Source organism: Coloeus monedula (assembly GCF_965178545.1).
Source record: "Coloeus monedula genome assembly, chromosome: 33".
Classification (NCBI taxonomy): Eukaryota; Metazoa; Chordata; class Aves; order Passeriformes; family Corvidae; genus Coloeus; species Coloeus monedula.
In genome coordinates this window covers 2,564,744-2,592,605 of record NC_138813.1, presented here as the reverse complement: position 1 = coordinate 2,592,605, position 27,862 = coordinate 2,564,744, and the positions used below count along the sequence as shown (strand labels likewise).

Genomic DNA, 27,862 nt, shown 5'->3' with positions numbered 1-27,862 from the left:
TGTCCCTGGGGTGTCCCTGGGGTTTCCCTGGGGTGTCCCTGGTGTCCCTGGTGTCCCTGGGGTGTCCCTGGTGTCCCTGGGGTGTCACTGGGGTGTCCCTGGTGGCACTGGGATGGCACTGGGGTGTCCCTGGGCTGGCACTGGGGTGTCCCTGGTGTCCCTGGGGTGTCACCGGGGTGTCCCTGGGGTGTCACTGGGGTGGCACCGGGGTGGCACTGGGGTGTCCCTGGTGCCACTGGGGTGTCCCTGGGGTGTCCCTGGTGCCACTGTGGTGGCACTGGTGTCACTGGGGTGTCCCTGGTGGCACTGGGGTGTCCCTGGGGTGTCCCTGGTGCCACTGTGGTGGCACTGGTGTCACTGGGGTGTCCCTGGGGTGTCCCTGGTGTCCCTGGTGGCACTGGGGTGTCACTGTGGTGGCACTGGGTTGTCCCTGGGCTGGCACTGGGGTGTCCCTGGTGTCCCTGGGGTGGCACTGGGGTGTCCCCGCTGTCCCCGGGCAGATCCTGCGCCGCGGGTGCCACGTGGACGACCGGGACGGACTGACGGACATGACCCTGCTGCACTACGCCTGCAAGGCCGGCGCCCACGGCGTGGGTGGGTGACGGGGACACCCCCAGTGTCCCCAAAGGGTCCCCAGAGTGTCCCCAGAGCAACCCCAGAGTGTCCCCAAAGGGCCCCTAAAGTGTCCCCAAAGGGTCCCCAGAGTGTCCCCAGAGCAACCCCAGAGTGTCCCCAAAGGGCCCCTAAAGTGTCCCCAAAGGGTCCCCAGAGTGTCCCCAGAGTGTCCCCAAAATGTCCCCAAAGTGTCCCTAAAGGGTCCCCAGAGTGTCCCCAAAATGTCCCCAAAGTGTCCCTAAAGGGTCCCCGGAGTATCCCCGGAGTGTCCTCAAAGTGTCCCCAGAGTGTCCCTAAAGTGTCCCTAAAGTGTCTCCAGAGTGTCCCTAAAGTGTCCCCAAAGTGTCCCCAAAATGTCCCCAAAGTGTCTCCAGAGTGTCCCCAAAATGTCCCCACGGTGTCCCCAAAATGTCCCCAAAGTGTCCCTAAAATGTCCCCACGGTGTCCCCAGAGTGTCCCCAAAGTGTCCCCAGTGTCCCCTGTCCCCCCCAGGTGACCCTGCGGCCGCTGTCCGTCTGTCCAGGCGGGGTGTCCGTGTGTCTGTCCCCACTCAGGGTGTCCCCTGTCCCCATAGGTGACCCCGCGGCCGCTGTCCGTCTGTCCAGGCGGGGTGTCCGTGTGTCTGTCCCCACTCAGGGTGTCCCCTGTCCCCCCCAGGTGACCCTGCGGCCGCTGTCCGTCTGTCCAGGCGGGGTGTCCGTGTGTCTGTCCCCACTCAGGGTGTCCCCTGTCCCCATAGGTGACCCCGCGGCCGCTGTCCGTCTGTCCAGGCGGGGTGTCCGTGTGTCTGTCCCCACTCAGGGTGTCCCCTGTCCCCCCAGGTGACCCCGCGGCCGCTGTCCGTCTGTCCAGGCGGGGTGTCCGTGTGTCTGTCCCCACTCAGGGTGTCCCCTGTCCCCATAGGTGACCCTGCGGCCGCTGTCCGTCTGTCCAGGCGGGGTGTCCGTGTGTCTGTCCCCACTCAGGGTGTCCCCTGTCCCCATAGGTGACCCCGCGGCCGCTGTCCGTCTGTCCAGGCGGGGTGTCCGTGTGTCTGTCCCCACTCAGGGTGTCCCCTGTCCCCCCCAGGTGACCCCGCGGCCGCTGTCCGTCTGTCCGGGCGGGGTGTCCGTGTGTCTGTCCCCACTCAGGGTGTCCCCTGTCCCCCCCAGGTGACCCCGCGGCCGCTGTCCGTCTGTCCGGGCGGGGTGTCCGTGTGTCTGTCCCCACTCAGGGTGTCCCCTGTCCCCCCCAGGTGACCCTGCGGCCGCTGTCCGTCTGTCCGGGCGGGGTGTCCGTGTGTCTGTCCCCACTCAGGGTGTCCCCTGTCCCCATAGGTGACCCCGCGGCCGCTGTCCGTCTGTCCAGGCGGGGTGTCCGTGTGTCTGTCCCCACTCAGGGTGTCCCCTGTCCCCCCCAGGTGACCCTGCGGCCGCTGTCCGTCTGTCCAGGCGGGGTGTCCGTGTGTCTGTCCCCACTCAGGGTGTCCCCTGTCCCCCCCAGGTGACCCTGCGGCCGCTGTCCGTCTGTCCGGGCGGGGTGTCCGTGTGTCTGTCCCCACTCAGGGTGTCCCCTGTCCCCATAGGTGACCCTGCGGCCGCTGTCCGTCTGTCCAGGCGGGGTGTCCGTGTGTCTGTCCCCACTCAGGGTGTCCCCTGTCCCCCCCAGGTGACCCTGCGGCCGCTGTCCGTCTGTCCGGGCGGGGTGTCCGTGTGTCTGTCCCCACTCAGGGTGTCCCCTGTCCCCCCCAGGTGACCCTGCGGCCGCTGTCCGTCTGTCCAGGCGGGGTGTCCGTGTGTCTGTCCCCACTCAGGGTGTCCCCTGTCCCCCCCAGGTGACCCCACGGCCGCTGTCCGTCTGTCCGGGCGGGGTGTCCGTGTGTCTGTCCCCACTCAGGGTGTCCCCTGTCCCCCCCAGGTGACCCTGCGGCCGCTGTCCGTCTGTCCAGGCGGGGTGTCCGTGTGTCTGTCCCCACTCAGGGTGTCCCCTGTCCCCCCCAGGTGACCCTGCGGCCGCTGTCCGTCTGTCCACGCGGCTGCTGGCGCTGGGCGGGGACGCGGGGCTGCGCAGCCGCTGGACGCACATGAACGCGCTGCACTACGCCGCCTACTTCGATGTCCCCGAGCTCATCCGCACCCTGCTCCGGGCGGCCGCGCCTCGAGGTGAGCCTGGGGGCACCCCAAAATCGGGACTGACCCCCCCAAATCGGGACTGACCCCCCAAATCGGGGCTGACCCCCCCAAACCGGGGCTGACCCCCCCAAATCGGGACTGACCCCTCCAAACTGGGACTGACCCCTCCAAATCGGGACTGACCCCTCCAAACCGGGACTGACCCCCCAAATCGGGACTGACCCCCCAAATCGGGACTGACCCCTCCAAACCGGGACTGACCCCCCCAAACCGGGGCTGACCCCCCCAAATCGGGACTGACCCCTCCAAATCGGGACTGACCCCTCCAAACCGGGACTGACCCCCCAAATCGGGACTGACCCCCCCAAATCGGGACTGACCTCCCAGATCGGGACTGACCCCCCCAAATCGGGACTGACCTCCCCAAACCGGGACTGACCCCCCCAAATCGGGACTGACCCCCCAAACCGGGACTGACCCCCCAGATCGGGACTGACCCCCCCAAATCGGGACTGACCTCCCCAAACCGGGACTGACCCCCCAAATCGGGACTGACCCCCCCAAACCGGGACTGACCCCCCAAATCGGGACTGACCCCCCAGATCGGGACTGACCCCCCCAAACCGGGACTGACCCCCCAAATCGGGACTGACCCCCCAGATCGGGACTGACCCCCCCAAACCGGGACTGACCCCGCAAAACCGGGACTGACCCCCCCAAACCGGGACTGACCCCGCAAAACCGGGATTGATCCCCCCAAACCGGGACTGACCCCCCCAAAATCGGGACTGACCCCTCCAAACTGGGACTGACCCCCCCAAATCGGGACTGACCCCCCCAAATCGGGACTGACCCCCCCAAACCGGGACTGACCCCCCAAATCGGGACTGACCTCCCCAAACCGGGACTGACCCCCCCAAACCGGGACTGACCCCCCAAATCGGGACTGACCCCTCCAAACTGGGACTGACCCCCCCCCAAATCGGGACTGACCCCCCCAAATCGGGACTGACCCCCCCAAACCGGGACTGACCCCTCCAAACCGGGGCTGACCCCCCCAAATCGGGACTGACCCCTCCAAATCGGGATTGACCCCCCCAAATCGGTACTGACCCCCCCAAACCGGGGCTGACCCCGCAAAACCGGGACTGACCCCCCCAAATTGGGACTGACCCCCCCCAAATCGGGACTGACCCCTCCAAACCAGGACTGACCCCCCCAAACCGGGACTGACCCCTCCAAACCGGGACTGACCCCCCAAACCGGGACTGACCCCCCCAAATCGGGACTGACCCCTCCAAACTGGGACTGACCCCCCCCCCAAATCGGGACTGACCCCTCCAAACCGGGACTGACCCCCCAGACCGGGACTGACCCCCCAGATCGGGACTGACCCCCCCAAATCGGGACTGACCTCCCCAAACCGGGACTGACCCCCCAGATCGGGACTGACCCCCCAAATCGGGACTGACCCCCCCAAACCGGGACTGACCCCCCAAATCGGGACTGACCCCCCCAAATTCGGGACTGACCCCCCCAAACCGGGACTGACCCCCCAAATCGGGACTGACCCCCCCAAATCGGGACTGACCCCAATCAGTTTCCCCCGGGGTTTTTTTGGGATCCCGTCTGGTTTTTGGTGTTTTTGGGGTTTTACCTTGGCCGTGCCTCAGTTTCCCCGGGGTTTTTTTGGGATCCCGTCTGTTTTTTGGTGTTTTTGGGGTTTTACCTTGGCCGTGCCTCAGTTTCCCCGGGGTTTTTTGGGATCCCGTCTGGTTTTTTGTTGTTTTTGGGGTTTTACCTTGGCCGTGCCTCAGTTTCCCCGGGGTTTTTTTGGGATCCCGTCTGGTTTTTGGTGTTTTTGGGGTTTTACCTTGGCCGTGCCTCAGTTTCCCCGGGGTTTTTTGGGATCTCGTCTGGTTTTTTGGTGTTTTTGGGGTTTTACCTTGGCCGTGCCTCAGTTTCCCCGGGGTTTTTTTGGGATCCCGTCTGTTTTTTGTTGTTTTTGGGGTTTTACCTTGTCCGTGCCTCAGTTTCCCCGGGGTTTTTTGGGATCCCGTCTGGTTTTTTGGTGTTTTTGTGGTTTTACCTTGGCCGTGCCTCAGTTTCCCCGGGGTTTTTTTGGGATCCCGTCTGTTTTTTGTTGTTTTTGGGGTTTTACCTTGGCCGTGCCTCAGTTTCCCCGGGGTTTTTCGGGATCCCGTCTGGTTTTTTTGGTGTTTTTGGGGTTTTACCTTGGCCGTGCCTCAGTTTCCCCGGGGTTTTTTGGGATCCCGTCTGGTTTTTTGTTGTTTTTGGGGTTTTACCTTGGCCGTGCCTCAGTTTCCCCGGGGTTTTTTGGGATCCCGTCTGGTTTTTTGTTGTTTTTGGGGTTTTACCTTGGCCGTGCCTCAGTTTCCCCGGGGTTTTTTGGGATCCCGTCTGGTTTTTGGTGTTTTTGGGGTTTTACCTTGGCCGTGCCTCAGTTTCCCCGGGGTTTTTTGGGATCTCGTCTGGTTTTTGTTGTTTTTGGGGTTTTACCTTGGCCGTGCCTCAGTTTCCCCGGGGTTTTTTGGGATCCCGTCTGTTTTTTGTTGTTTTTGTGGTTTTACCTTGGCCGTGCCTCAGTTTCCCCGGGGTTTTTTGGGATCCCGTCTGGTTTTTTGGTGTTTTTGGGGTTTTACCTTGGCCGTGCCTCAGTTTCCCCGGGGTTTTTTGGGATCTCGTCTGGTTTTTTGGTGTTTTTGGGGTTTTACCTTGGCCGTGCCTCAGTTTCCCCGGGGTTTTTTTGGGATCCCGTCTGGTTTTTTGTTGTTTTTGGGGTTTTACCTTGGCCGTGCCTCAGTTTCCCCGGGGTTTTTTTGGGATCCCGTCTGTTTTTTGTTGTTTTTGGGGTTTTACCTTGGCCGTGCCTCAGTTTCCCCGGGGTTTTTTTGGGATCCCGTCTGGTTTTTGGTGTTTTTGTGGTTTTACCTTGGCCGTGCCTCAGTTTCCCCGGGGTTTTTTTGTACCCCCCGTATTTCTGGGACCCTCCCCGTGCCCCGTGCCTCAGTTTCCCCCTCTCATCCCCCCTCTCTCCCCCAGTGCTGCACTCGACCTGCAGCGATTTCAGCCACGGCACCGCCCTGCACATCGCAGCCTCCAACCTCTGCCTGGGCGCCGTGCGCTGCCTGCTGGAGCACGGGGCCGACCCCGCCCTGAGGGTACGGGGGGCTCGGGGGGGGCTCTGGGGGGGCTCCGGGGTCTGAGGGGTTCGGGGGGGGTCTCGGGGATTTGGGGTGGGTCAGGGGTTGGGGGAATTTGGGGCTGGATCAGGGATTTGGGGTGGGGGGGATTGGGGTATGGAGTGGTTTTGGGGGGGGGATTGGTGGGGGGGGGGGGGAGGATGGTGGTCCTGAGGGGGTTTTGGGGGCACAGTGGGGGGGGTTCTGAGGGGTTTTGGGGGCCAGGAGTGTCCTGGGGTCACCGTGAGAGCCACGAGGCCACCAAAAGCCACCCGGGGCCACCTGGGGCCATCTGCTGGGACTGTGGGGAGACACCGGGAGGGTTTGGGGGGTCCTGGGGACACAGTGGGGGGGTTCTGAGGGGTTTTGGGGACACAGTGGGGGGGTTCTGAGGGGTTTTGGGGGCCAGGAGTGTCCTGGGGTCACCGTGAGAGCCACGAGGCCACCAAAAGCCACCCAAAGCCACCCAGGGCCACCCGCTGGGACTGTGGGGAGACACAGAGAGGGTTTGGGGGGTCTTGGGGACACAGTGGGGGGGTTCTGAGGGGTTTTGGGGACACAGTGGGGGGGTTCTGAGGGGTTTTTGGGGGCCATCAAAACCAGGGTGTCCTGGGGGGTCACCGTGAGAGCCACGTGGCCACCCGGGGCCAGCCAAAAACCACCCGGGGCCACCCCAAACGTGTCCCCCCGGCCTCCCCACAGAACAGCAAGGGCCAGGTGGCGGCCGAGGTGGTGCCGGACCCCACGGACATGGCCCTGGACAGGGCGGAGGCGGCCGAGGCGGCGCGGGAGCTGCGGCGGCTGCTGCTGGACGCGGTGCCCCTGAGCTGCAGCCTGCCCCGCGTCACCCTGCCCAACTACGACAACCTGCCGGGCACCCTGATGCTGCTGTGCCTCGGGCTGCAGCTCGGGGACAGGGTGCGGCTGGACAGCGGCAAGGTGGGACCCCAAAGTCACCCCAAATCCATCCCAAATCCACCCTGAATCCACCCTGAATCCACCCCAAAGTCACCCCAAATCCATCCCAAATCCACCCTGAATCCACCCTGAATCCACCCTGTGTCACACCGAATCCACCCTAAATCCATCCCAAAGTCACCCCAAAGTCACCCCAAATCACCCTAAATCCACCCTGGGACACCCCAATGTCACCCCAAAGTCACCCCAAATCCATCCTAAATCCACCCTAAATCCACCCTAAATCCACCCTGGGACACCCCGAATCCACCCTAAATCCACCCTAAATCCATCCCAAATCCACCCTGGGACACCCCAATGTCACCCCAAAGTCACCCTAAATCCATCCTGAATCCACCCTAAATCCACCCTAAATCCACCCTGGGACACCCCAATGTCACCCCAAAGTCACCCCAAAGTCACCCCAAATCCACCCTAAATCCACCCCAAATCCACCCTGTGTCACCCTAAAGTCACCCCAAAGTCACCCCAAATCCATCCTAAATCCACCCTAAATCCACCCTAAATCCACCCTGGGACACCCCGAATCCACCCTAAATCCATCCCAAAGTCACCCCAAATCACCCTAAATCCACCCTGAATCCACCCTGGGACACCCCAATGTCACCCCAAAGTCCCCCCCTGTGTCACCCTGATGCTGCTGTGCCTCGGGCTGCAGCTCGGGGACAGGGTGCAGCTGGACAGCGGCAAGGTGGGACCCCAAAGTCACCCCAAATCCATCCCAAATCCACCCTGAATCCACCCTGAATCCACCCTGGGACACCCCGAATCCACCCTAAATCCATCCCAAAGTCACCCCAAAGTCACCCCAAATCCACCCTAAATCCACCCTGAATCCACCCTGGGACACCCCAAAGTCACCCCAAAGTCACCCCAAAGTCACCCCGAATCCACCCTAAATCCACCCCAAAGTCACCCCAAAGTCACCCCAAATCCACCCTAAATCCACCCTGAATCCACCCTGGGACACCCCAAAGTCACCCCAAATCCACCCTAAATCCACCCTGAATCCACCCTGGGACACCCCAATGTCACCCCAAATCCACCCTAAATCCACCCTAAATCCACCCTGGGACACCCCGAATCCACCCTAAATCCATCCCAAATCCACCCTGGGACACCCCAATGTCACCCCAAAGTCACCTTAAATCCATCCTGAATCCACCCTAAATCCACCCTGGGACACCCCAATGTCACCCTAAAGTCACCCCAAAGTCACCCCAAATCCACCCTAAATCCACCCTGGGTCACCCCAAAGTCACCCCAAATCCATCCCAAATCCACCCTAAATCCACCCTGAATTCACTCTGGGACACCCCGAATCCACCCTAAATCCATCCCAAATCCACCCTAAATCCACCCTGTGTCATCCCAAAGTCACCCCAAAGTCCCCCCCTGTGTCACCCTGATGCTGCTGTGCCTGGGGCTGCAGCTCGGGGACAGGGTGCGGCTGGACAGCGGCAAGGTGGGACCCCAAAGTCACCCCAAATCCACCCTAAATCCACCCTGAATCCACCCTGAATCCACCCTGGGACACCCCGAATCCACCCTAAATCCATCCCAAAGTCACCCCAAAGTAACCCCAAATCACCCTAAATCCACCCTAAATCCACCCTGGAACACCCCAAAGTCACCCCAAATCCACCCTAAATCCACCCTGAATCCACCCTGGGACACCCCGAATCCACCCTAAATCCACCCTAAATCCATCCCAAATCCACCCTGGGACACCCCAATGTCACCCCAAAGTCACCCTAAATCCATCCTGAATCCACCCTAAATCCACCCTAAATCCACCCTGGGACACCCCAATGTCACCCCAAAGTCACCTTAAATCCATCCTGAATCCACCCTAAATCCACCCTGGGACACCCCAATGTCACCCTAAAGTCACCCCAAAGTCACCCCAAATCCATCCTAAATCCATCCTAAATCCACCCTGAATCCACCCTGGGACACCCCAAATCCATCCCAAATCCACCCTAAATCCACCCTAAATCCACCCTGGGACACCCCAATGTCACCCTAAAGTCACCCCAAAGTCACCCCAAATCCACCCTAAATCCACCCTGAATCCACCCTGAATCCACCCTGGGACACCCCGAATCCACCCTAAATCCATCCAAAAGTCACCCCAAATCACCCTAAATCCACCCTGGGTCACCCCAAAGTCACCCCAAAGTCACCCCAAATCCATCCCAAATCCACCCTGGGTCACCCCAAAGTCACCCCAAAGTCACCCCAAATCCATCCCAAATCCACCCTAAATCCACCCTGAATCCACCCTGAATCCACCCTGTGTCACACCGAATCCACCCTAAATCCATCCCAAAGTCACCCCAAAGTCACCCCAAATCACCCTAAATCCACCCTAAATCCACCCTGGGACACCCCAATGTCACCCCAAATCCACCCTAAATCCACCCTAAATCCACCCTGGGACACCCCGAATCCACCCTAAATCCATCCCAAATCCACCCTGGGACACCCCAATGTCACCCCAAAGTCACCTTAAATCCATCCTGAATCCACCCTAAATCCACCCTGGGACACCCCAATGTCACCCTAAAGTCACCCCAAAGTCACCCCAAATCCACCCTAAATCCACCCTGGGTCACCCCAAAGTCACCCCAAATCCATCCCAAATCCACCCTAAATCCACCCTGGGACACCCCAATGTCACCCCAAAGTCACCCCAAAGTCCCCCCCTGTGTCACCCTGATGCTGCTGTGCCTCGGGCTGCAGCTCGGGGACAGGGTGCGGCTGGACAGCGGCAAGGTGGGACCCCAAAGTCACCCCAAATCCATCCCAAATCCACCCTAAATCCACCCTGAATCCACCCTGTGTCACACCGAATCCACCCTAAATCCATCCCAAAGTCACCCCAAAGTCACCCCAAATCACCCTAAATCCACCCTAAATCCACCCTGGGACACCCCAATGTCACCCCAAAGTCACCCCAAAGTCACCCCAAATCCATCCTAAATCCACCCTGAATCCACCCTGGGACACCCCAAAGTCACCCCAAATCCACCCTAAATACACCCTAAATCCACCCTGGGACACCCCGAATCCACCCTAAATCCATCCCAAATCCACCCTGGGACACCCCAATATCACCCCAAAGTCACCCTAAATCCATCCTGAATCCACCCTAAATCCACCCTAAATCCACCCTGGGACACCCCAATGTCACCCCAAAGTCACCTTAAATCCATCCTGAATCCACCCTAAATCCACCCTAAATCCACCCTGGGACACCCCAATGTCACCCTAAAGTCACCCCAAAGTCACCCCAAATCCATCCTAAATCCACCCTAAATCCACCCTGAATCCACCCTGGGACACCCCAAATCCATCCCAAATCCACCCTAAATCCACCCTGAATCCACCCTGGGACACCCCAATGTCACCCCAAAGTCCCCCCCTGTGTCACCCTGATGCTGCTGTGCCTGGGGCTGCAGCTCGGGGACAGGGTGCGGCTGGACAGCGGCAAGGTGGGACCCCAAAGTCACCCCAAATCCACCCTAAATCCACCCTGAATCCACCCTGGGTCACCCCAATGTCACCCTAAAGTCACCCTAAATCCATCCTAAATCCACCCTGAATCCACCCTGTGTCACCCCAAAGTCACCCCAAAGTCACCCCAAATCCACCCTAAATCCACCCTGAATCCACCCTGTGTCACACCGAAACCACCCTAAATCCATCCCAAAGTCACCCCAAAGTCACCCCAAATCACCCTAAATCCACCCTAAATCCACCCTGGGACACCCCAATGTCACCCCAAAGTCACCCCAAAGTCACCCCAAATCCATCCTAAATCCACCCTAAATCCACCCTAAATCCACCCTGGGTCACCCCAAATCCATCCCAAATCCACCCTAAATCCACCCTGGGACACCCCAATGTCACCCCAAAGTCACCCTAAAGTCACCCCAAATCTACCCTAAATCCACCCTAAATCCACCCTGTGTCACCCCAAATCCACCCTGTGTCACCCCAAATCCACCCTGGGTCACCCTAAATCCACCCTGAATCCACCCTGGGTCACCCCAATGTCACCCCAAAGTCACCCCAAATCCATCCTAAATCCACCCTAAATCCACCCTAAATCCACCCTGGGACACCCCAAATCCATCCCAAATCCACCCTAAATCCACCCTAAATCCACCCTGTGTCATCCCAAAGTCACCCCAAAGTCCCCCCCTGTGTCACCCTGATGCTGCTGTGCCTGGGGCTGCAGCTCGGGGACAGGGTGCGGCTGGACAGCGGCAAGGTGGGACCCCAAAGTCACCCCAAATCCATCCCAAATCCACCCTAAATCCACCCTGAATCCACCCTGTGTCACACCGAATCCACCCTAAATCCATCCCAAAGTCACCCCAAAGTCACCCCAAATCACCCTAAATCCACCCTAAATCCACCCTGGGACACCCCAATGTCACCCCAAAGTCACCCCAAAGTCACCCCAAATCCATCCTAAATCCACCCTGAATCCACCCTGGGACACCCCAAAGTCACCCCAAATCCACCCTAAATACACCCTAAATCCACCCTGGGACACCCCGAATCCACCCTAAATCCATCCCAAATCCACCCTGGGACACCCCAATATCACCCCAAAGTCACCCTAAATCCATCCTGAATCCACCCTAAATCCACCCTAAATCCACCCTGGGACACCCCAATGTCACCCCAAAGTCACCTTAAATCCATCCTGAATCCACCCTAAATCCACCCTAAATCCACCCTGGGACACCCCAATGTCACCCTAAAGTCACCCCAAAGTCACCCCAAATCCATCCTAAATCCACCCTAAATCCACCCTGAATCCACCCTGGGACACCCCAAATCCATCCCAAATCCACCCTAAATCCACCCTAAATCCACCCTGTGTCATCCCAAAGTCACCCCAAAGTCCCCCCCTGTGTCACCCTGATGCTGCTGTGCCTGGGGCTGCAGCTCGGGGACAGGGTGCGGCTGGACAGCGGCAAGGTGGGACCCCAAAGTCACCCCAAATCCACCCTAAATCCACCCTGAATCCACCCTGGGTCACCCCAATGTCACCCTAAAGTCACCCTAAATCCATCCTAAATCCACCCTGAATCCACCCTGTGTCACCCCAAAGTCACCCCAAATCCACCCTAAATCCACCCTGGGTCACCCCAAAGTCACCCCAAATCCACCCTAAATCCACCCTGAATCCACCCTGTGTCACACCGAATCCACCCTAAATCCATCCCAAAGTCACCCCAAAGTCACCCCAAATCACCCTAAATCCACCCTGGGACACCCCAATGTCACCCCAAAGTCACCCCAAATCCATCCTAAATCCACCCTAAATCCACCCTAAATCCACCCTGGGACACCCCGAATCCACCCTAAATCCACCCTAAATCCATCCCAAATCCACCCTGGGACACCCCAATGTCACCCCAAAGTCACCCTAAATCCATCCTGAATCCACCCTAAATCCACCCTAAATCCACCCTGGGACACCCCAATGTCACCCCAAAGTCACCCCAAAGTCACCCCAAATCCACCCTAAATCCACCCCAAATCCACCCTGGGACACCCCAAATCCATCCCAAATCCACCCTAAATCCACCCTGTGTCACCCCAAAGTCACCCCAAAGTCACCCCAAATCCATCCTAAATCCACCCTAAATCCACCCTAAATCCACCCTGGGACACCCCAAATCCATCCCAAATCCACCCTAAATCCACCCTGAATCCACCCTGGGACACCCCAATGTCACCCCAAAATCACCCCAAAGTCCCCCCCTGTGTCACCCTGATGCTGCTGTGCCTGGGGCTGCAGCTCGGGGACAGGGTGCGGCTGGACAGCGGCAAGGTGGGACCCCAAAGTCACCCCAAATCCATCCTAAATCCACCCTAAATCCACCCTGAATCCACCCTGGGACACCCCGAATCCACCCTAAATCCATCCCAAACTCACCCCAAAGTCACCCTAAATCCACCCTAAATCCACCCTGAATCCACCCTGGGACACCCCAATGTCACCCCAAAGTCACCCCAAATCCACCCTAAATCCACCCTGAATCCACCCCAAAGTCACCCCAAATCCATCCCAAATCCACCCTAAATCCACCCTGAATCCACCCTGGGACACCCCAATGTCACCCCAAAGTCACCCTAAATCCACCCTAAATCCACCCTGGGACACCCCGAATCCACCCTAAATCCATCCCAAATCCACCCTGGGACACCCCAATGTCACCCCAAAGTCACCTTAAATCCATCCTGAATCCACCCTAAATCCACCCTGGGACACCCCAATGTCACCCTAAAGTCACCCCAAAGTCACCCCAAATCCACCCTAAATCCACCCTGGGTCACCCCAAAGTCACCCCAAATCCATCCCAAATCCATCCCAAATCCACCCTGAATCCACCCTGAATCCACCCTGGGACACCCCAATGTCACCCCAAAGTCACCCTAAAGTCACCCCAAATCTACCCTAAATCCACCCTAAATCCACCCTGTGTCACCCCAAATCCACCCTGGGTCACCCCAAATCCACCCTAAATCCACCCTAAATCCACCCTGGGTCACCCCAAATCCACCCTGTGTCACCCCAAATCCACCCTAAATCCACCCTAAATCCACCCTGGGTCACCCCAAATCCACCCCAAATCCACCCTAAATCCACCCTGGGTCACCCCAAATCCACCCTGGGTCACCCCAAATCCACCCTAAATCCACCCTATGTCACCCCAAATCCACCCTGGGTCACCCCAAATCCATCCTAAATCCACCCTGTGTCACCCCAAATCCACCCTGTGTCACCCTGTGTCACCCCAAATCCACCCTAAATCCACCCCAAATCCACCCTGGGTCACCCCAAATCCACCCTAAATCCACCCTATGTCACCCCAAATCCACCCTGGGTCACCCCAAATCCATCCTAAATCCACCCTGTGTCACCCCAAATCCACCCTGTGTCACCCTGTGTCACCCCAAATCCACCCTAAATCCACCCTAAATCCACCCTGTGTCACCCCAAATCCACCCTGGGTCACCCCAAATCCACCCTAAATCCACCCCAAATCCACCCTGTGTCACCCCAAATCCACCCTGGGTCACCCCAAATCCACCCTAAATCCACCCCAAATCCACCCTGGGTCACCCCAGAGGCCACCCCGGGTCCGGCAGGGGGGTGGCAGAGACCCTCAGGGCACCCCAAAACCCCCCCAAACCCTCCCAGCCCTCCAGGATTTGGGGTCCCGGTGTCACCCCGGTGTCACCCCGGTGTCCCCCTGTCCCCTGACACCTCTGTGCCCCCACAGCCTCTGCTGGGGGTTCGGGAGGAAGATTTGGGGTTTGGGGTTTTTTTAGGGGTTTGGGATTTTTTTGGGGGGTTTGGGATTTTTTTTGGTGGGGGGGTTTTGGGGTTTTTTTGGGGGGGTTCAGGGGATATTTTGGGGCTCCAGGTGCCACCCCAGTGTCCCCCTGATCCTCTGTGGCCCCACAGCCTCTGCTGGGGGTTCAGGAGGAAGATTTGGGGTTCAGGATTTTTTTTGGTGGTTCGGGATTTTTTTTGGTGGGGAGCTTTGGGGTTTGGGATTTTTTTGGGGGGGGTTTTGGGCTTTTTTTGCCGGGGGTTTTCGGATTTTTTGGGGGGGGTTCAGGGGATATTTTGGGGCTCCAGGTGCCACCCCAGTGTCCCCTGATCCTCTGTGCCCCCACAGCCTCTGCTGGGGGTTCAGGAGGAAGATTTGGGGTTCGGGGGGAAGATTTGGGGTTCGGGATTTTTTTTGGTGGGGAGGTTTGGGGTTTGGGATTTTTTTGGGGGTTTTGGGGTTTTTTTGGTGGGCGGGTTTGGGGTTCGGGATTTTTTTTTTGCCGGGGGTTTTGGGGTTTTTTTGGGGGGGGTTCCGGGGATATTTTGGGGCTCCAGGTGCCACCCCAGTGTCCCCCTGATCCTCTGTGGCCCCACAGCCTCTGCTGGGGGTTCAGGAGGAAGATTTGGGGTTCGGGATTTTTTTTGGTGGGGAGCTTTGGGGTTTGGGATTTTTTTGGGGGGGGTTTTGGGCTTTTTTTGCCGGGGGTTTTGGGATTTTTTGGGGGGGGTTCCAGGGATATTTTGGGGCTCCAGGTGCCACCCCAGTGTCCCCTGATCCTCTGTGCCCCCACAGCCTCTGCTGGGGTTCGGGATTTTTTTTGGTGGGGAGGTTTTGGGTTTTTTTGGGGCTTTTTTTGGTGGGAGGTTTTGGGATTTTTTGGGGGGGGTTCCAGGGATATTTTGGGGCTCCAGGTGCCACCCCAGTGTCCCCTGATCCTCTGTGCCCCCACAGCCTCTGCTGGGGGTTCAGGAGGAAGATTTGGGGTTCGGGATTTTTTTTGGTGGGGAGCTTTGGGGTTTAGGATTTTTTTGGGGGTTTTGGGGTTTTTTTGGTGGGCGGGTTTGGGGTTCGGGATTTTTTTTTTGCCGGGGGTTTTGGGGTTTTTTTGGGGGGGTTCAGGGGATATTTTGGGGCTCCAGGTGCCACCCCAGTGTCCCCCTGATCCTCTGTGGCCCCACAGCCTCTGCTGTGGGTTCAGGAGGAAGATTTGGGGTTCAGGATTTTTTTTGGTGGTTCGGGATTTTTTTTGGTGGGGAGCTTTGGGGTTTGGGATTTTTTTGGGGGGGGGTTTGGGCTTTTTTTGCCGGGGGTTTTGGGATTTTTTGGGGGGGTTCAGGGGATATTTTGGGGCTCCAGGTGCCACCCCAGTGTCCCCTGATCCTCTGTGCCCCCACAGCCTCTGCTGGGGTTCGGGGGGAAGATTTGGGGTTCGGGATTTTTTTTGGTGGGGAGGTTTGGGGTTTGGGATTTTTTTGGGGGTTTTTGGGTTTTTTTGGTGGGCGGGTTTGGGGTTCAGGATTTTTTTTTTGGTGGGGGGGTTTTGGGGTTTTTTTGGGGGGGGTTCCGGGGATATTTTGGGGCTCCAGGTGCCACCCCAGTGTCCCCTGATCCTCTGTGGCCCCACAGCCTCTGCTGGGGGTTCAGGAGGAAGATTTGGGGTTCGGGATTTTTTTTGGTGGGGAGGTTTTGGGTTTTTTTGGGGCTTTTTTTGGTGGGAGGTTTTGGGATTTTTTGGGGGGGGTTCCGGGGATATTTTGGGGCTCCAGGTGTCACCCCAGTGTCCCCTGATCCTCTGTGGCCCCACAGCCTCTGCTGGGGGTTCAGGAGGAAGATTTGGGGTTTGGGATTTTTTTTGGTGGTTCGGGATTTTTTTTGGTGGGGAGCTTTGGGGTTTGGGATTTTTTTGGGGGGGGTTTTGGGCTTTTTTTGCCGGGGGTTTTGGGATTTTTTGGGGGGGGTTCCAGGGATATTTTGGGGCTCCAGGTGCCACCCCAGTGTCCCCTGATCCTCTGTGCCCCCACAGCCTCTGCTGGGGTTTGGGATTTTTTTTGGTGGGGAGGTTTTGGGTTTTTTTGGGGCTTTTTTTGGTGGGAGGTTTTGGGATTTTTTGGGGGGGTTCAGGGGATATTTTGGGGCTCCAGGTGCCACCCCAGTGTCCCCTGATCCTCTGTGGCCCCACAGCCTCTGCTGGGGGTTCAGGAGGAAGATTTGGGGTTCGGGATTTTTTTTGGTGGGGAGGTTTGGGGTTTGGGATTTTTTTGGGGGTTTTTGGGTTTTTTTGGTGGGCGGGTTTGGGGTTCGGGATTTTTTTTTTGGTGGGGGGGTTTTGGGGTTTTTTTGGGGGGGTTCAGGGGATATTTTGGGGCTCCAGGTGCCACCCCAGTGTCCCCCTGATCCTCTGTGGCCCCACAGCCTCTGCTGAGGGTTCAGGAGGAAGATTTGGGGTTTGGGATTTTTTTTGGTGGGTAGATTTGGGATTTTTTTTTGGGGGGGGGGGTTCAGGGGATATTTTGGGGGGGGTTCCAGGTGCCACCCCGCTGTGCCCCTGTGCCCAGGTGGGGACGCTGCGCTTCTGTGGCACCACGGCCTTTGCCAGCGGTCAGTGGGCCGGAGTGGAGCTGGACGAGCCCGAGGGGAAGAACGACGGCAGCGTGGGGGGGGTCCGGTACTTCATCTGCCCCCCCAAACAGGGTACGGGACCCCCGGGACCCCCCCAGGGGTGGGGTTGGGACCCTCCGGGGGTGTGGGGGACCCCTGGGACCCTCTTAGGGGGAGGGGGGGCTCCTGAGGTTGGGGGATTCCCTGGGGGGGCTTCCCTGGAGATTTTAGGGGAGGGGGGGAGGCTTTTCCTCTGTCCCTGGGTTGGACTGGGTTGGACTGGTTCAGACTGGGTTGGACTGGGTTGGAGTGGTCTGGACTGGTTCATACTGGGTCATACTGGGTTATACTGGGCTGGATTGGTCTGGATTGGGCCGTACTGGGTTGGACTGGTCTGGACTGGTTCATACTGGGTTATACTGGGTTGTACTGGTCTGGATTGGGCCGTACTGGTCTGGACTGGTTCATACTGGGTTATACTGGGCCGTACTGGTCTGGATTGGGCCGTACTGGGTTGGACTGGTCTGGACTGGTTCATACTGGGTTATACTGGGTTATACTGGTCTGGATTGGGCCATACTGGGTTGGACTGGTCTGGACTCGTTCAGACTGGGTTGGACTGATTCAGACTGGGTTATACTGGGCCATACTGGTCTGGATTGGGCCATACTGGGTTGGATTGGGCCATAATGGTCTGGATTGGGCCATACTGGGTTGGACTGGTCTGGACTGGTTCATACTGGGTTATACTGGGCCATACTGGTCTGGATTGGGCCATACTGGGTTGGACTGGTTTGGACTGGGTTGGACTGGTTTGGACTGGGTTGGACTGGTTTAGATTGGGTTATACTGGCCTGTACTGGGTGGGAATAGGTCATACTGGGTTGGACTGGTCTGGACTGGTTCATACTGGGTTATACTGGGCCGTACTGGTCTGGACTGGTTCAGACTGGGTTATACTGGGCTGTACTGGTCTGGATTGGGCCATACTGGGTTGGACTGGTCTGGGCTGGTTTAGATTGGGTTATACTGGGCTGTACTGGGTGGGAATGGGTCATACTGGGTTGGACCGATCTGGATTGGGCCATACTAGGTTCGACTGGGTTGGACTGGTCTGGACTGGTTCAGACTGGGTTGGACTGGTTCAGACTGGTCTGGACTGGTTTAGACTGGGTTATACTGGGCCATACTGGTCTGGATTGGGCCATACTGGGTTGGACTGGGCCATAATGGTCTGGATTGAGCCATACTGGGTTGGACTGGTCTGGACTGGTTCATACTGGGTTATACAGAGCCATACTGGTCTGGACTGGTTCATACTGGGTTGTACTGCTCTGTACTGGTTCCTACTGGTCCTTACTGGTCCATACTGGTCCCTACTGGTCGCAGGCATCTTCGCCTCGGTGTCCAAGATCTCCAAGGCCGAGGAGCAGCCGCCGCCACCGTCGCCCCCCCCGAGCCCCCCGGGACCCCCGGCCCGAGCCCCCCACAAGTCCCGCAAGGACAAGAGAGGTACGGACCCCCCCTCCCCCCCAAAAAAATTCCGGGGACCCCCCCCGAACTTCCCCAAAATTCCGGGGACCCCCTGAACCCCCCCAAAATTCTGGGGGCCCCTTGAACCCCCCCAAAATTCCGGTGATCCCCCCCAAACCTCCCAAAAATTCCGGTGATCCCCCCCCTAAACCTCCCCAAAATTCCGGGGACCCCCTGAACCCCCCCAAAATTCTGGGGGCCCCTTGAACCCCCCCAAAATTCCGGTGATCCCCCCCTAAACCTCCCCAAAATTCCGGGGACCCCCTGAACCTCCCCAAAATTCTGGGGGCCCCCTGCCCTATGGGGTCATCCTGACTCCCCCCAGGGCCGGGGTCCCCCCCAAATCCCCCAAGAGATGGGCGTGGCCGGAGTGGGCGTGGCCGGGTGTGGTCAGGCTGGGCGTGGGTGGGCGTGGCCGGGATGGGCGTAGCTGGGTGTGGTCATGATGGGCGTGGCCAGAGTGGGCGTGGCCGGGTGTGTTCAGGATGGGCGTGGCCGTGATGGGCGTGGCAGGGTGTGGCCGTGATGGGTGTGGCTGCGTGTGGCCATGATGGGTGTGGCTGGGTGTGGCCGGGATGGGCGTGGCCATGATGGGCAGGGCTGGGCGTGGCTGTGATGGGCGTGTCTGGGTGTGGTCAGGATGGGCGTGGCCGGGATGGGCGTGGCCGGGATGGGATGGGATGGGCGTGGGTGGGTGTGGCCGTGATGGTCGTGGCTGGGTGTGGTCAGGATGGGCGTGGTCAGGATGGGTGTGGCCGTGATGGGCGTGGCAGGGTGTGGCCAGGATGGGCGTGGCCGGGTGTGGCCGGGATGGGCGTGGCCGGGTGTGGCCAGGATGGGCGTGACAGGCTGTGGTCACTCAGGCACCCTCCCAGAGGTGGGGCGTGGCTGGGTGTGGTTAGGATGGGTGTGGCCGTGATGGGCGTGGCAGGGTGTGGCCGGGATGGGCGTGGCCATGATGGGCAGGGCTGGGTGTGGCTGGGCTGGGCGTGGCTGGGTGTGGCCGGGATGGGCGTGGCCGGGATGGGCTGGGATGGGCGTGGGTGGGTGTGGCCGTGATGGGCGTGGCTGGGTGTGGTCAGGATGGGCGTGGCCGTGATGGGCGTGGCTGGGTGTGGTCATGATGGGCGTGGCTGGGTGTGGTCATGATGGGCGTGGCTGGGTGTGGCCGGGATGGGCGTGGCAGGGTGTGGTCACTCCGGCAGCCTCCCGGAAGCGAAGCGGGGCGTGGCTGGACCGCGAGGGCCGGCGGGTGGCCCCGGGGGACGCGGTGCTGGTGGCCGGACAGCGCCAGGGCCGGGCACGCTTCTACGGCCGCACCGACTTCGCCCCCGGTGAGACGGAGACCCCCGGGATGGGACCCCCAGGATGGGACCCTCTGAGACTCCCCCCCGGAACCCCCCTGGGCTGGGAGAACCCCTGAGACCCCCTCTGGGACCCCCCCATGGGAGCCCCCATGTGCCCCCCCCCTGCTTTGGGACCCCCGAGACCCCCCCATGGGAGCCCCCATGTGCCCCCCCTGCTTTGGGACCCCCAAGACCCCCATGGGAGCCCCCATGTGCCCCCCCCCTGCTTTGGGACCCCCGAGACCCCCCCATGGGAGCCCCCGTGTGCCCCCCCTGCTTTGGGACCCCCAAGACCCCCCATGGGAGCCCCTTATGGGTCCCCACTGAGGTGGGACATCCCCCCCAAGACCCCCCCCCTGGACTGGGACCCCCCCCCCCAAGGCTCCCCCAGGACCACCCCCCCCCCCCCCACCCAGGGCTGGGTTCCCCCTGAGACCCCTGGGACCCCCCCCCACAGGGGACATTGTCCCCCCCCTCACATCTCTGTCCCCCCCCTTTTTGTCCCCCCATGTCCCCCACTGTGTCCCCCCAATGTCCCCTCCTTTACCCCCCCACTGGGTCCTCCCCCGCACTCCCGTGTCCCCCCCATGTCCCCCCCAATGTCCCCCGTCACACCTCTGACGTGCCCCCCCATTTCCCCCTCCATGTCCCCCCGATGTCCCCTAAAATGTCCCCCCCCATGTCCTCCTGGTGTCCCCCCCGGTGTTCCCCTCAATGTCCCCCCCGTGTCACCCCGGTGTCCCCTAAAATGTCCCTCCTGTCACCTCCCCGTGTCCCCCCGGTGTCCCCCTCAATGTCCCCCCCGTATCACCCCGGTGTCCCCTAAAATGTCCCTCCTGTCACCTCCCCGTGTCCCCCCCGATGTCCCCCTCAATGTCCTCCCTGTGTCACCCCCCCGTCCCCTCTATGTCCCCCCGATGTCCCCCTGATGTCCCCCTCAACATCCCCCTGTGTCACCCCCTGTGTCCCCCCAATGTCCCCCCAATGTTCCCCTCAATGTCCCCCCTGTGTCACCCCGATGTCCCCCATGTCCCCCCAATGTCCCCCTCAACATCCCCCCGATATCCCCCCGTGTCACCCCCCGTGTCCCCCTGATGTCCCCCCCAATGTCCCCCTCAACATCCCCCCGATATCCCCCCCGTGTCACCCCCCGTGTCCCCCCGATGTCCCCCCAATGTCCCCCTCAACATCCCCCCAATATCCCCCTCAATGTCCCCCCTGTGTCCCCCTGATGTCCCCCCCAATGTCCCCCCCAATGTCCCCCCCGGTGTCCCCCCGGTGTCCCCAGGGTACTGGTTCGGGGTGGAGCTGGACTCTGCGGGGGGCAAACACGACGGCTCCGTTTTCGGGGTGCGCTACTTCACCTGCCCCCCCAAACACGGCGTCTTCGCACCCCCCTCCCGCGTCCAGAGGTACCGGGGGGACACGGGGGGGGACACGGGGCGACATGGGGGGACATGGGGGGACACAGGGGGGACATGGGGGGACATGGGGGGACATGGGGGGACCTGGGGACATGGGGGGACACGGGGACATGGGGGGACACGGGGACATGGGGGGGACGTGGGGGGGATATGGGGACGTGGGGGGGACACAGGGGGACACAGGGACTTGGCGGGACACGGGGACATGGGGGGGACATGGGGGGGACACAGGGACTTGGGGGGACATGGGGAGGACACGGGGAGGTCGCAGAGGGGTCACAGGGGACATGGGAGGACACAGGGGGGACATGGGGGGGACACGGGGACATGGGGGGACACGGGGACATGGGGGGACACGGGGAGGTCGCAGAGGGGTCACGGGGGATATGGGGGGACACGGGGACATGGGGGGACACGGGGAGGTCGCAGAGGGGTCATGGGGGACACAGGGGGGACATGGGGGGACACAGGAGGGACACGGGGACATGGGGGGACACAGGGGGGACACAGGGGGGACACGGGGAGGTCGCAGAGGGGTCACAGGGGACATGGGGGGGACACTGTGGTGACGTCCTGTCCCTGTGACCCCCCCCTCAGGGTCGGGGGTCCCAAGGACGAGCCCGGGGATGGCACCTCCGAAAAGACGGCGCAGCCGGTCACAGGTGAGGGGCGGGGCGGTGATTGATGGGTGGGTGGGGCGGTGATTGGCAGGTGGGTGTGGCAGTGATTGACAGGTGGGTGTGGCAGTGATTGACAGGTGGGTGTGGCAGTGAATGGTGGGTGGAGCAATGATTGACAGGTGGATGGGGAAGTGATTGTCAGGTGGGTGTGGCAGTGAATGGTGGGTGGAGCAATGATTGACAGGTGTGGCAATGATTGACAGGTGGGCGCAGCAGTGATTGACAGGTGGCTACGGCAATGATTGACAGATGGGTGTGGCAATGATTGACAGGTGTGGCAGTGGTTGACAGGTGGGTGTGGCAGTGATTGACAGGTGGATGAGGCAGTGATTGACAGGTGGATGAGGCAGTGATTGGCAGGTGGGTGTGGCAGTGAATGTTGGGTGGAGCAATGATAGGCGGGTGTGGCAGTGATTGATGGGTGGGTGTGGCAGTGATTGACAGGTGGGTGTGGCAATGATTGGCAGGTGGGTGTGGCAGTGATTGACAGGTGGGTGTGTCAGTGATTGGCAGGTGGGTGGAGCAATGATTGACGGGGAGGCAGTGATTGACAGGTGGCTAAGGCGTTGATTGACAGATGGGTGTGGCAGTGATTGACGGGTGTGGCAGTGGTTGACAGGTGGGTGTGGCAGTGAATGGTGGGTGGAGCAATGATTGACAGGTGGATGAGGCAGTGATTGACAGGTGGGTGTGGCAGTGAATGGTGGGTGGAGCCATGATTGACAGGTGGGTGAGGCTGTGATTGACAGGTGGGTGTGGCAGTGAATGGTGGGTGGAGCAATGATTGACAGGTGGGTGAGGCTGTGATGAGTGGGTGGAGCAATGATTGACAGGTGGGTGTGGCAGTGATCGACGGGTGTGGCAGTGATTGACTGGCGAGTGTGGCAGTGATTGACAGGTGGGTGGGGCCGGGACGGTGCTGCTGATTGGCTGCTGAGTGTGATGTGACACCCACGTGTCCCCTCCCCCTGTGTCCCCTGTGTCCCCTTCCCGTGTCCCCCCCCGTGTCCCCCCTGTGTCCCCCCCCGTGTCCCCCCTCTGTCCCCTCTGTCCCCCCGTGTCCCCTCTGTCCCCTTCCCGTGTCCCCCCTCTGTCCCCTCATGTCCCCCCGTGTCCCCCCGTGTCCCCCCTCTCTGTCCCCCCCGTGTCCCCCTCTGTGCCCCCTCTGTCCCCCCTCTGTCCCCTCTGTCCCCTCTGTCCCCCCCGTGTCCCCCTCTGTCCCCCCGTGTCCCCTCTGTCCCCCCCGTGTCCCCCCGTGTCCCCCCTCTCTGTCCCCCCCGTGTCCCCCTCTGTCCCCCCGTGTCCCCTCTGTCCCCCCCGTGTCCCCCCGTGTCCCCCCTCTCTGTCCCCCCCGTGTCCCCCTCTGTGCCCCCTCTGTCCCCCCTCTGTCCCCTCTGTCCCCTCTGTCCCCCCCGTGTCCCCCTCTGTCCCCCCGTGTCCCCTCTGTCCCCTCTGTCCCCCCGTGTCCCCCTCTGTCCCCTCTGTCCCCCCTCTGTCCCCTCTGTCCCCCCGTGTCCCCCCTCTGTCCCCGCAGTGTCACAGCCCAAGCGCAACTTCCCGGCCGTGCGGACCCCCAAGGACATCACGTCCGAGAGCTCCTTCTCCAGGTGGGGACACGGCCACCACCCCCCTGTCCCCCCCGGGGGACACGGCCACCCCCCTGGGGTGGCCCTGGCCCCTCCTGTCCCCAGGGGGGTGTCCCCACGGAGGTGTCCCTGTGTCCCCAGGGTGGTGTCCCTGTCCCCATGGGGGTGTCCCTGTCCCCAGGGTGGTGTCCCTGTGTCCCCAGGGGGGTGTCCCTGTGTCCCCAAGGGGGTGTCCCTGTCCCCAAGGGGGTGTCCCTGTCCCCAGGGAGGTGTCCCTGTCCCCAGGGTGGTGTCCCTGTGTCCCCAGGGGGTGTCCCTGTGTCCCCAGGGTGGTGTCCCTGTCCCCAGGGTGGTGTCCCTGTGTCCCCAAGGGGGGGTCCCTGTGTCCCCAGGGCGGTGTCCCTGTGTCCCCAGGGGGGTGTCCCTGTCCCCAGGGTGGTGTCCCTGTGTCCCCAGGGTGGTGTCCCTGTGTCCCCAGGGGTGGTGTCCCTGTGTCCCCAAGGGGGGGTCCCTGTGTCCCCAGGGCGGTGTCCCTGTGTCCCCAGGGGGGTGTCCCTGTCCCCAGGGTGGTGTCCCTGTGTCCCCAAGGGGGTGTCCCTGTGTCCCCAGGGTGGTGTCCCTGTCCCCAGGGCGGTGTCCCTGTGTCCCCAGGGTGGTGTCCCTGTCCCCAAGGGTGTCCCCATGTCCCCAAGGGGGTGTCCCTGTGTCCACAAGGATGTCCCTGTCCCCACATCCCTGTCCCCATGTTGTCCCTGTCCCCAAGGGGGTTGTCCCTGTGTCCCCAGGGTGATGTCCCTGTCCCCACGGGGGTGTCCCTGTGTCCCCAGGGTGGTGTCCCTGTCCCCAAGGAGGTGTCCCCGTGTCCCCAGGGGGGTGTCCCTGTCCCCAAGGGGGATGTCCTTGTCCCCAAGGGGGTGTCCCTGTCCCCAGGGGGGTGCCCCTGTCCCCAGGGAGGTGTCCCTGTGTCCTCAAGGGGGTGTCCCTGTCCCCAGGGTGGTGTCCTTGTCCCCAGGGTGGTGTCCTTGTCCCCAGGGGGGTGTCCCTGTCCCCAGGGTGGTGTCCCTGTGTCCCCAGGGTGGTGTCCCTGTCCCCAGGGTGGTGTCCCCATGTCCCCAGGGGGGTGTCCCCATGTCCCTGTCCCCGTGTCCTCATGTCCCCGTTGTCCCCGTGTCCGTGTCCCCACGCTGTCCCCTCCCCCCCGCTGTCCCCAGGTTACTCTTCTGCTGCTGGTTCCCGTGGATGCTCCGGGCCGAGATGCAGTCCTAACCCCCCCCCTCCCCTCCCCCACCCCGCCGCCCCCGCCGCCCCTCCCCCACCCAGTGCCTTGGTGCCCCTCCCCCACCCGGGGAGACGTGATGTGACCCCTCCCCCCCCATCCCCCTCCCCCCCCATCCCGGGCTCTTCATTCTGGAACCTTCTGCACTGGGCGGGGGGGGGAGGGGGGACTTCGGGCATGGCCCCCAACAGCCCCTCCCCCCTCCCCCCCCCCCCCCCACGATTTTGGGGCCAAATCTGCTGATAACAGCGATGGGGAAGGGGTCAGACCCCCCCAAACCCCCCCCAAACCCGAATTTTGGGGTGTTCACTCTGATAACAGCGATGGGGGAGGGGTCAGACCCCCCCAAACCCCCCCCAAACCCGAATTTTGGGGCCAAATCTGCTGATAACAGCGATTGGGGGAGGGGTCAGACCCCCCCAAACCCCCCCAAACCCGAATTTTGGGGTCAAATCTGCTGGTAACAGCGATTGGGGGAGGGGTCAGACCCCCCCAAACCCCCCCCAAACCCGAATTTTGGGGTGTTCACTCTGATAAGAACGATGGGGGAGGGGTCAGACCCCCCGAAACCCCCCCCAAACCCGAATTTTGGGGCCAAATCTGCTGATAACAGCGATTGGGGGAGGGGTCAGACCCCCCCAAGCCCCCCCCCAAACCCGAATTTTGGGGCCAAATCTGCTGGTAACAGCGATTGGGGGAGGGGTCAGACCCCCCCAACCCCCCCAAACCCGAATTTTGGGGTGTTCACTCTGATAACAGCGATGGGGGAGGGGTCAGACCCCCCGAAACCCCCCCCAAACCCGAATTTTGGGGTCAAATCTGCTGGTAACAGCGATTGGGGGAGGGGTCAGATCCCCCCAAACCCCCCCAAACCCGAATTTTGGGGTGTTCACTCTGATAAGAACGATGGGGGAGGGGTCAGACCCCCGCAAACCCCGATTTTGGCGCCAAATCTGCTGATAACAGCGATTGGGGGAGGGGTCAGACCCCCCCCCCAAGCCCCCCCAAACCCGAATTTTGGGGCCAAATCTGCTGATAACAGCCATGGGGGAGGGGCCAGACTCCAATTTTGGGGGGTGTTCCCTCCGATAACAGCGATGGGGGAGGGGTCAGACCCCCCCCAAACTCCCCTAACCCCCAATTTTGGGGTGTTCCCTCTGAGAACAGCAATGGGGGAGGGGTCAGACCCCCCGAAACCCCCCCAAACCCCCCCAAACCCCCGATTTTGGGGCCAAATCTGCTGAAAACAGCCATGGGGATAAGCGACCACAGCCCCCTGCCCCCCCCCCCCCCGGATCCCCCACCCAAATTTTGGGGTGTTCACTCTGGAAGCTATTAATTAATTAATTAATTGGGGGGGGGGGAGGGGGGTGTTGTGGCCACGCCCCTTCCCGGAATATTTTTGGGGACCAAATCCCAAATTTTTTTTAATTTTTTTTTTTTTTTTTTTTTTGGGGCGGGGGGGGGGGGGCCGCTCCCTCTGGAATCATCCATTAATTAATTAATTCATTCATTAATTTGGGGGGAGGGGGGAGGTGTGCTTGAGGCCACGCCCCTTCCCGGAATATTTTTGGGGATCCCCCAAATCCCGGTTGTTCCCTTCTGGATCCTCCCATCCCCCTCCTCCCCCCCCACCCCCCCAAAAAACAGGCCCCGAAGTGGGGGGAGGGGTCCCAGAGGGTCCCCCTGCCCCTCCCCCCCCCCCGCAGTAGCAATAACGTCCCCTCCCCCCCCCGCGCTCGTGTCAGTGGCTTTAATGTCCCCAAATTTCCCCAAATTTCCCCAAATTTCCCCTCCCCCGCTGCCGCATGGGCCCCCCCGGAGCCGCTTCTGCCACCAATAAAATCCTTTGTACCGCCCGCGGCGCCCAAAAACGGGGAGGGGGACCCCGAAAATGGGGAGGGGGAGCCCGAAAATGGGGAGAGGGGGGCCCGAAATGGGCAGGGGACCCCAAAAATGGGGAGGGGAGCCCCAAAATGGGGAGGGGGGGGCCCGAAAATGGGGAGGGGGGCCTGAAAAGGGGACAGGAGACCCAAAAATGGGGAGGGGGACCCCGAAAAATGGGGAGGGGAGCCCCAAGGGCCCGAAAATGGGGAGGGAGGGCCCGAAAATGGAGAGGGGGGACCCCAAAATGAGGGGGGGACCCCGAAAATGGGGAGGGGACCCGAAAATGGGGAGGGGGGTCTGAAAATGGGGAGGGGGGACCCCAAAAAGGGGAGGGGAGCCCAAAATGGGGAGGGGACCCTAAAAATGGGGAGGGGAGCCCCAAAATGGGGAGGGGGAGCCTCAAAATGGGGAGGGGGGTCTGAAAATGGGGAGGGGGGCCTGAAATGGGGAGGGGACCCTAAAAATGGGGAGGGGACCCCGAAAATGGGGAGGGGACCCTAAAAATGGGGAGGGGAGCCCCAAAAATGGGGAGGGGGGTCTGAAAATGGGGACGGGAGCCCCAAAAATGGAGGGGAGCCTAAAAATGGGGGAGGGGGGCCTAAAATGGGGAGGGGGGGGACCCCAAAATTGGGAGGGGAGCCCGAAATGGGGAAGGGACCCCAAAATTGGCGGGGGGGGGGGTGGGGCCAAAACGTGGGACGCCAAAATTTGGGGGGGGGGGGGGAGACACGGAGGGATCCCAAATCTGGGGGGGGGGGGGGAACCCCCAAAAAAACTCCCCAGCGCCGCCATCTTTGTCCCGGCGCGCGTTGATGACGTCACAGGCTCGGCTCGCTGGTCACGCCTCCTTCATTTACATATTATCTACATCATGCCGCCCCATAGGGCGGGCCGAACTGTCAGTCATTGCCTTGGCCACGCCCCCAGCGCTGACCACGCCCCTCTCCGGTGGCTACGGGCGGCTCCTGCTGTCACTCATGGCCATGGCCACGCCCCTCCCCGGAGGCTACGGGCGGCTCCTGCTGTCACTCATGGCCATGGCCACGCCCCTCCCCGGAGGCTACGGGCGGCTCCTGCTGTCACTCATGGCCATGGCCACGCCCCTCCCCGGAGGCTACGGGCGGCTCCTGCTGTCACTCATGCCTTGGCCACGCCCCCAGCGCTGACCACGCCCCTCCCACGCCCCGTTATCGCTTCCAGGCCACGCCCCCGTCCCGGCCACGCCCAGGGCGTGTCCCTTATCAGCTCCAGGCCA

General features: G+C 61.2%; 1 protein-coding gene across 1 annotated transcript in view; it reads left to right on the top strand.

The window, feature by feature from the left end:
- Window positions 1-24,710, top strand: part of CLIP3 (CAP-Gly domain containing linker protein 3) — a gene marked incomplete at both ends in the record, with an annotated part of 30,286 nt that extends 5,576 nt beyond the window's left edge. Inside the window, 11 exons of the mRNA XM_082299665.1 lie at window positions 501-594; window positions 2,595-2,756; window positions 5,790-5,908; window positions 6,632-6,868; window positions 16,833-16,968; window positions 18,265-18,387; window positions 19,614-19,742; window positions 21,043-21,166; window positions 21,776-21,840; window positions 23,393-23,465; window positions 24,656-24,710. Of these exons, the coding sequence (XP_082155791.1) occupies window positions 501-594; window positions 2,595-2,756; window positions 5,790-5,908; window positions 6,632-6,868; window positions 16,833-16,968; window positions 18,265-18,387; window positions 19,614-19,742; window positions 21,043-21,166; window positions 21,776-21,840; window positions 23,393-23,465; window positions 24,656-24,710 (1,317 nt within the window). The remainder of the gene's footprint in view (window positions 1-500; window positions 595-2,594; window positions 2,757-5,789; window positions 5,909-6,631; window positions 6,869-16,832; window positions 16,969-18,264; window positions 18,388-19,613; window positions 19,743-21,042; window positions 21,167-21,775; window positions 21,841-23,392; window positions 23,466-24,655) is intronic.
- Window positions 24,711-27,862: the final 3,152 nt, after the last annotated feature.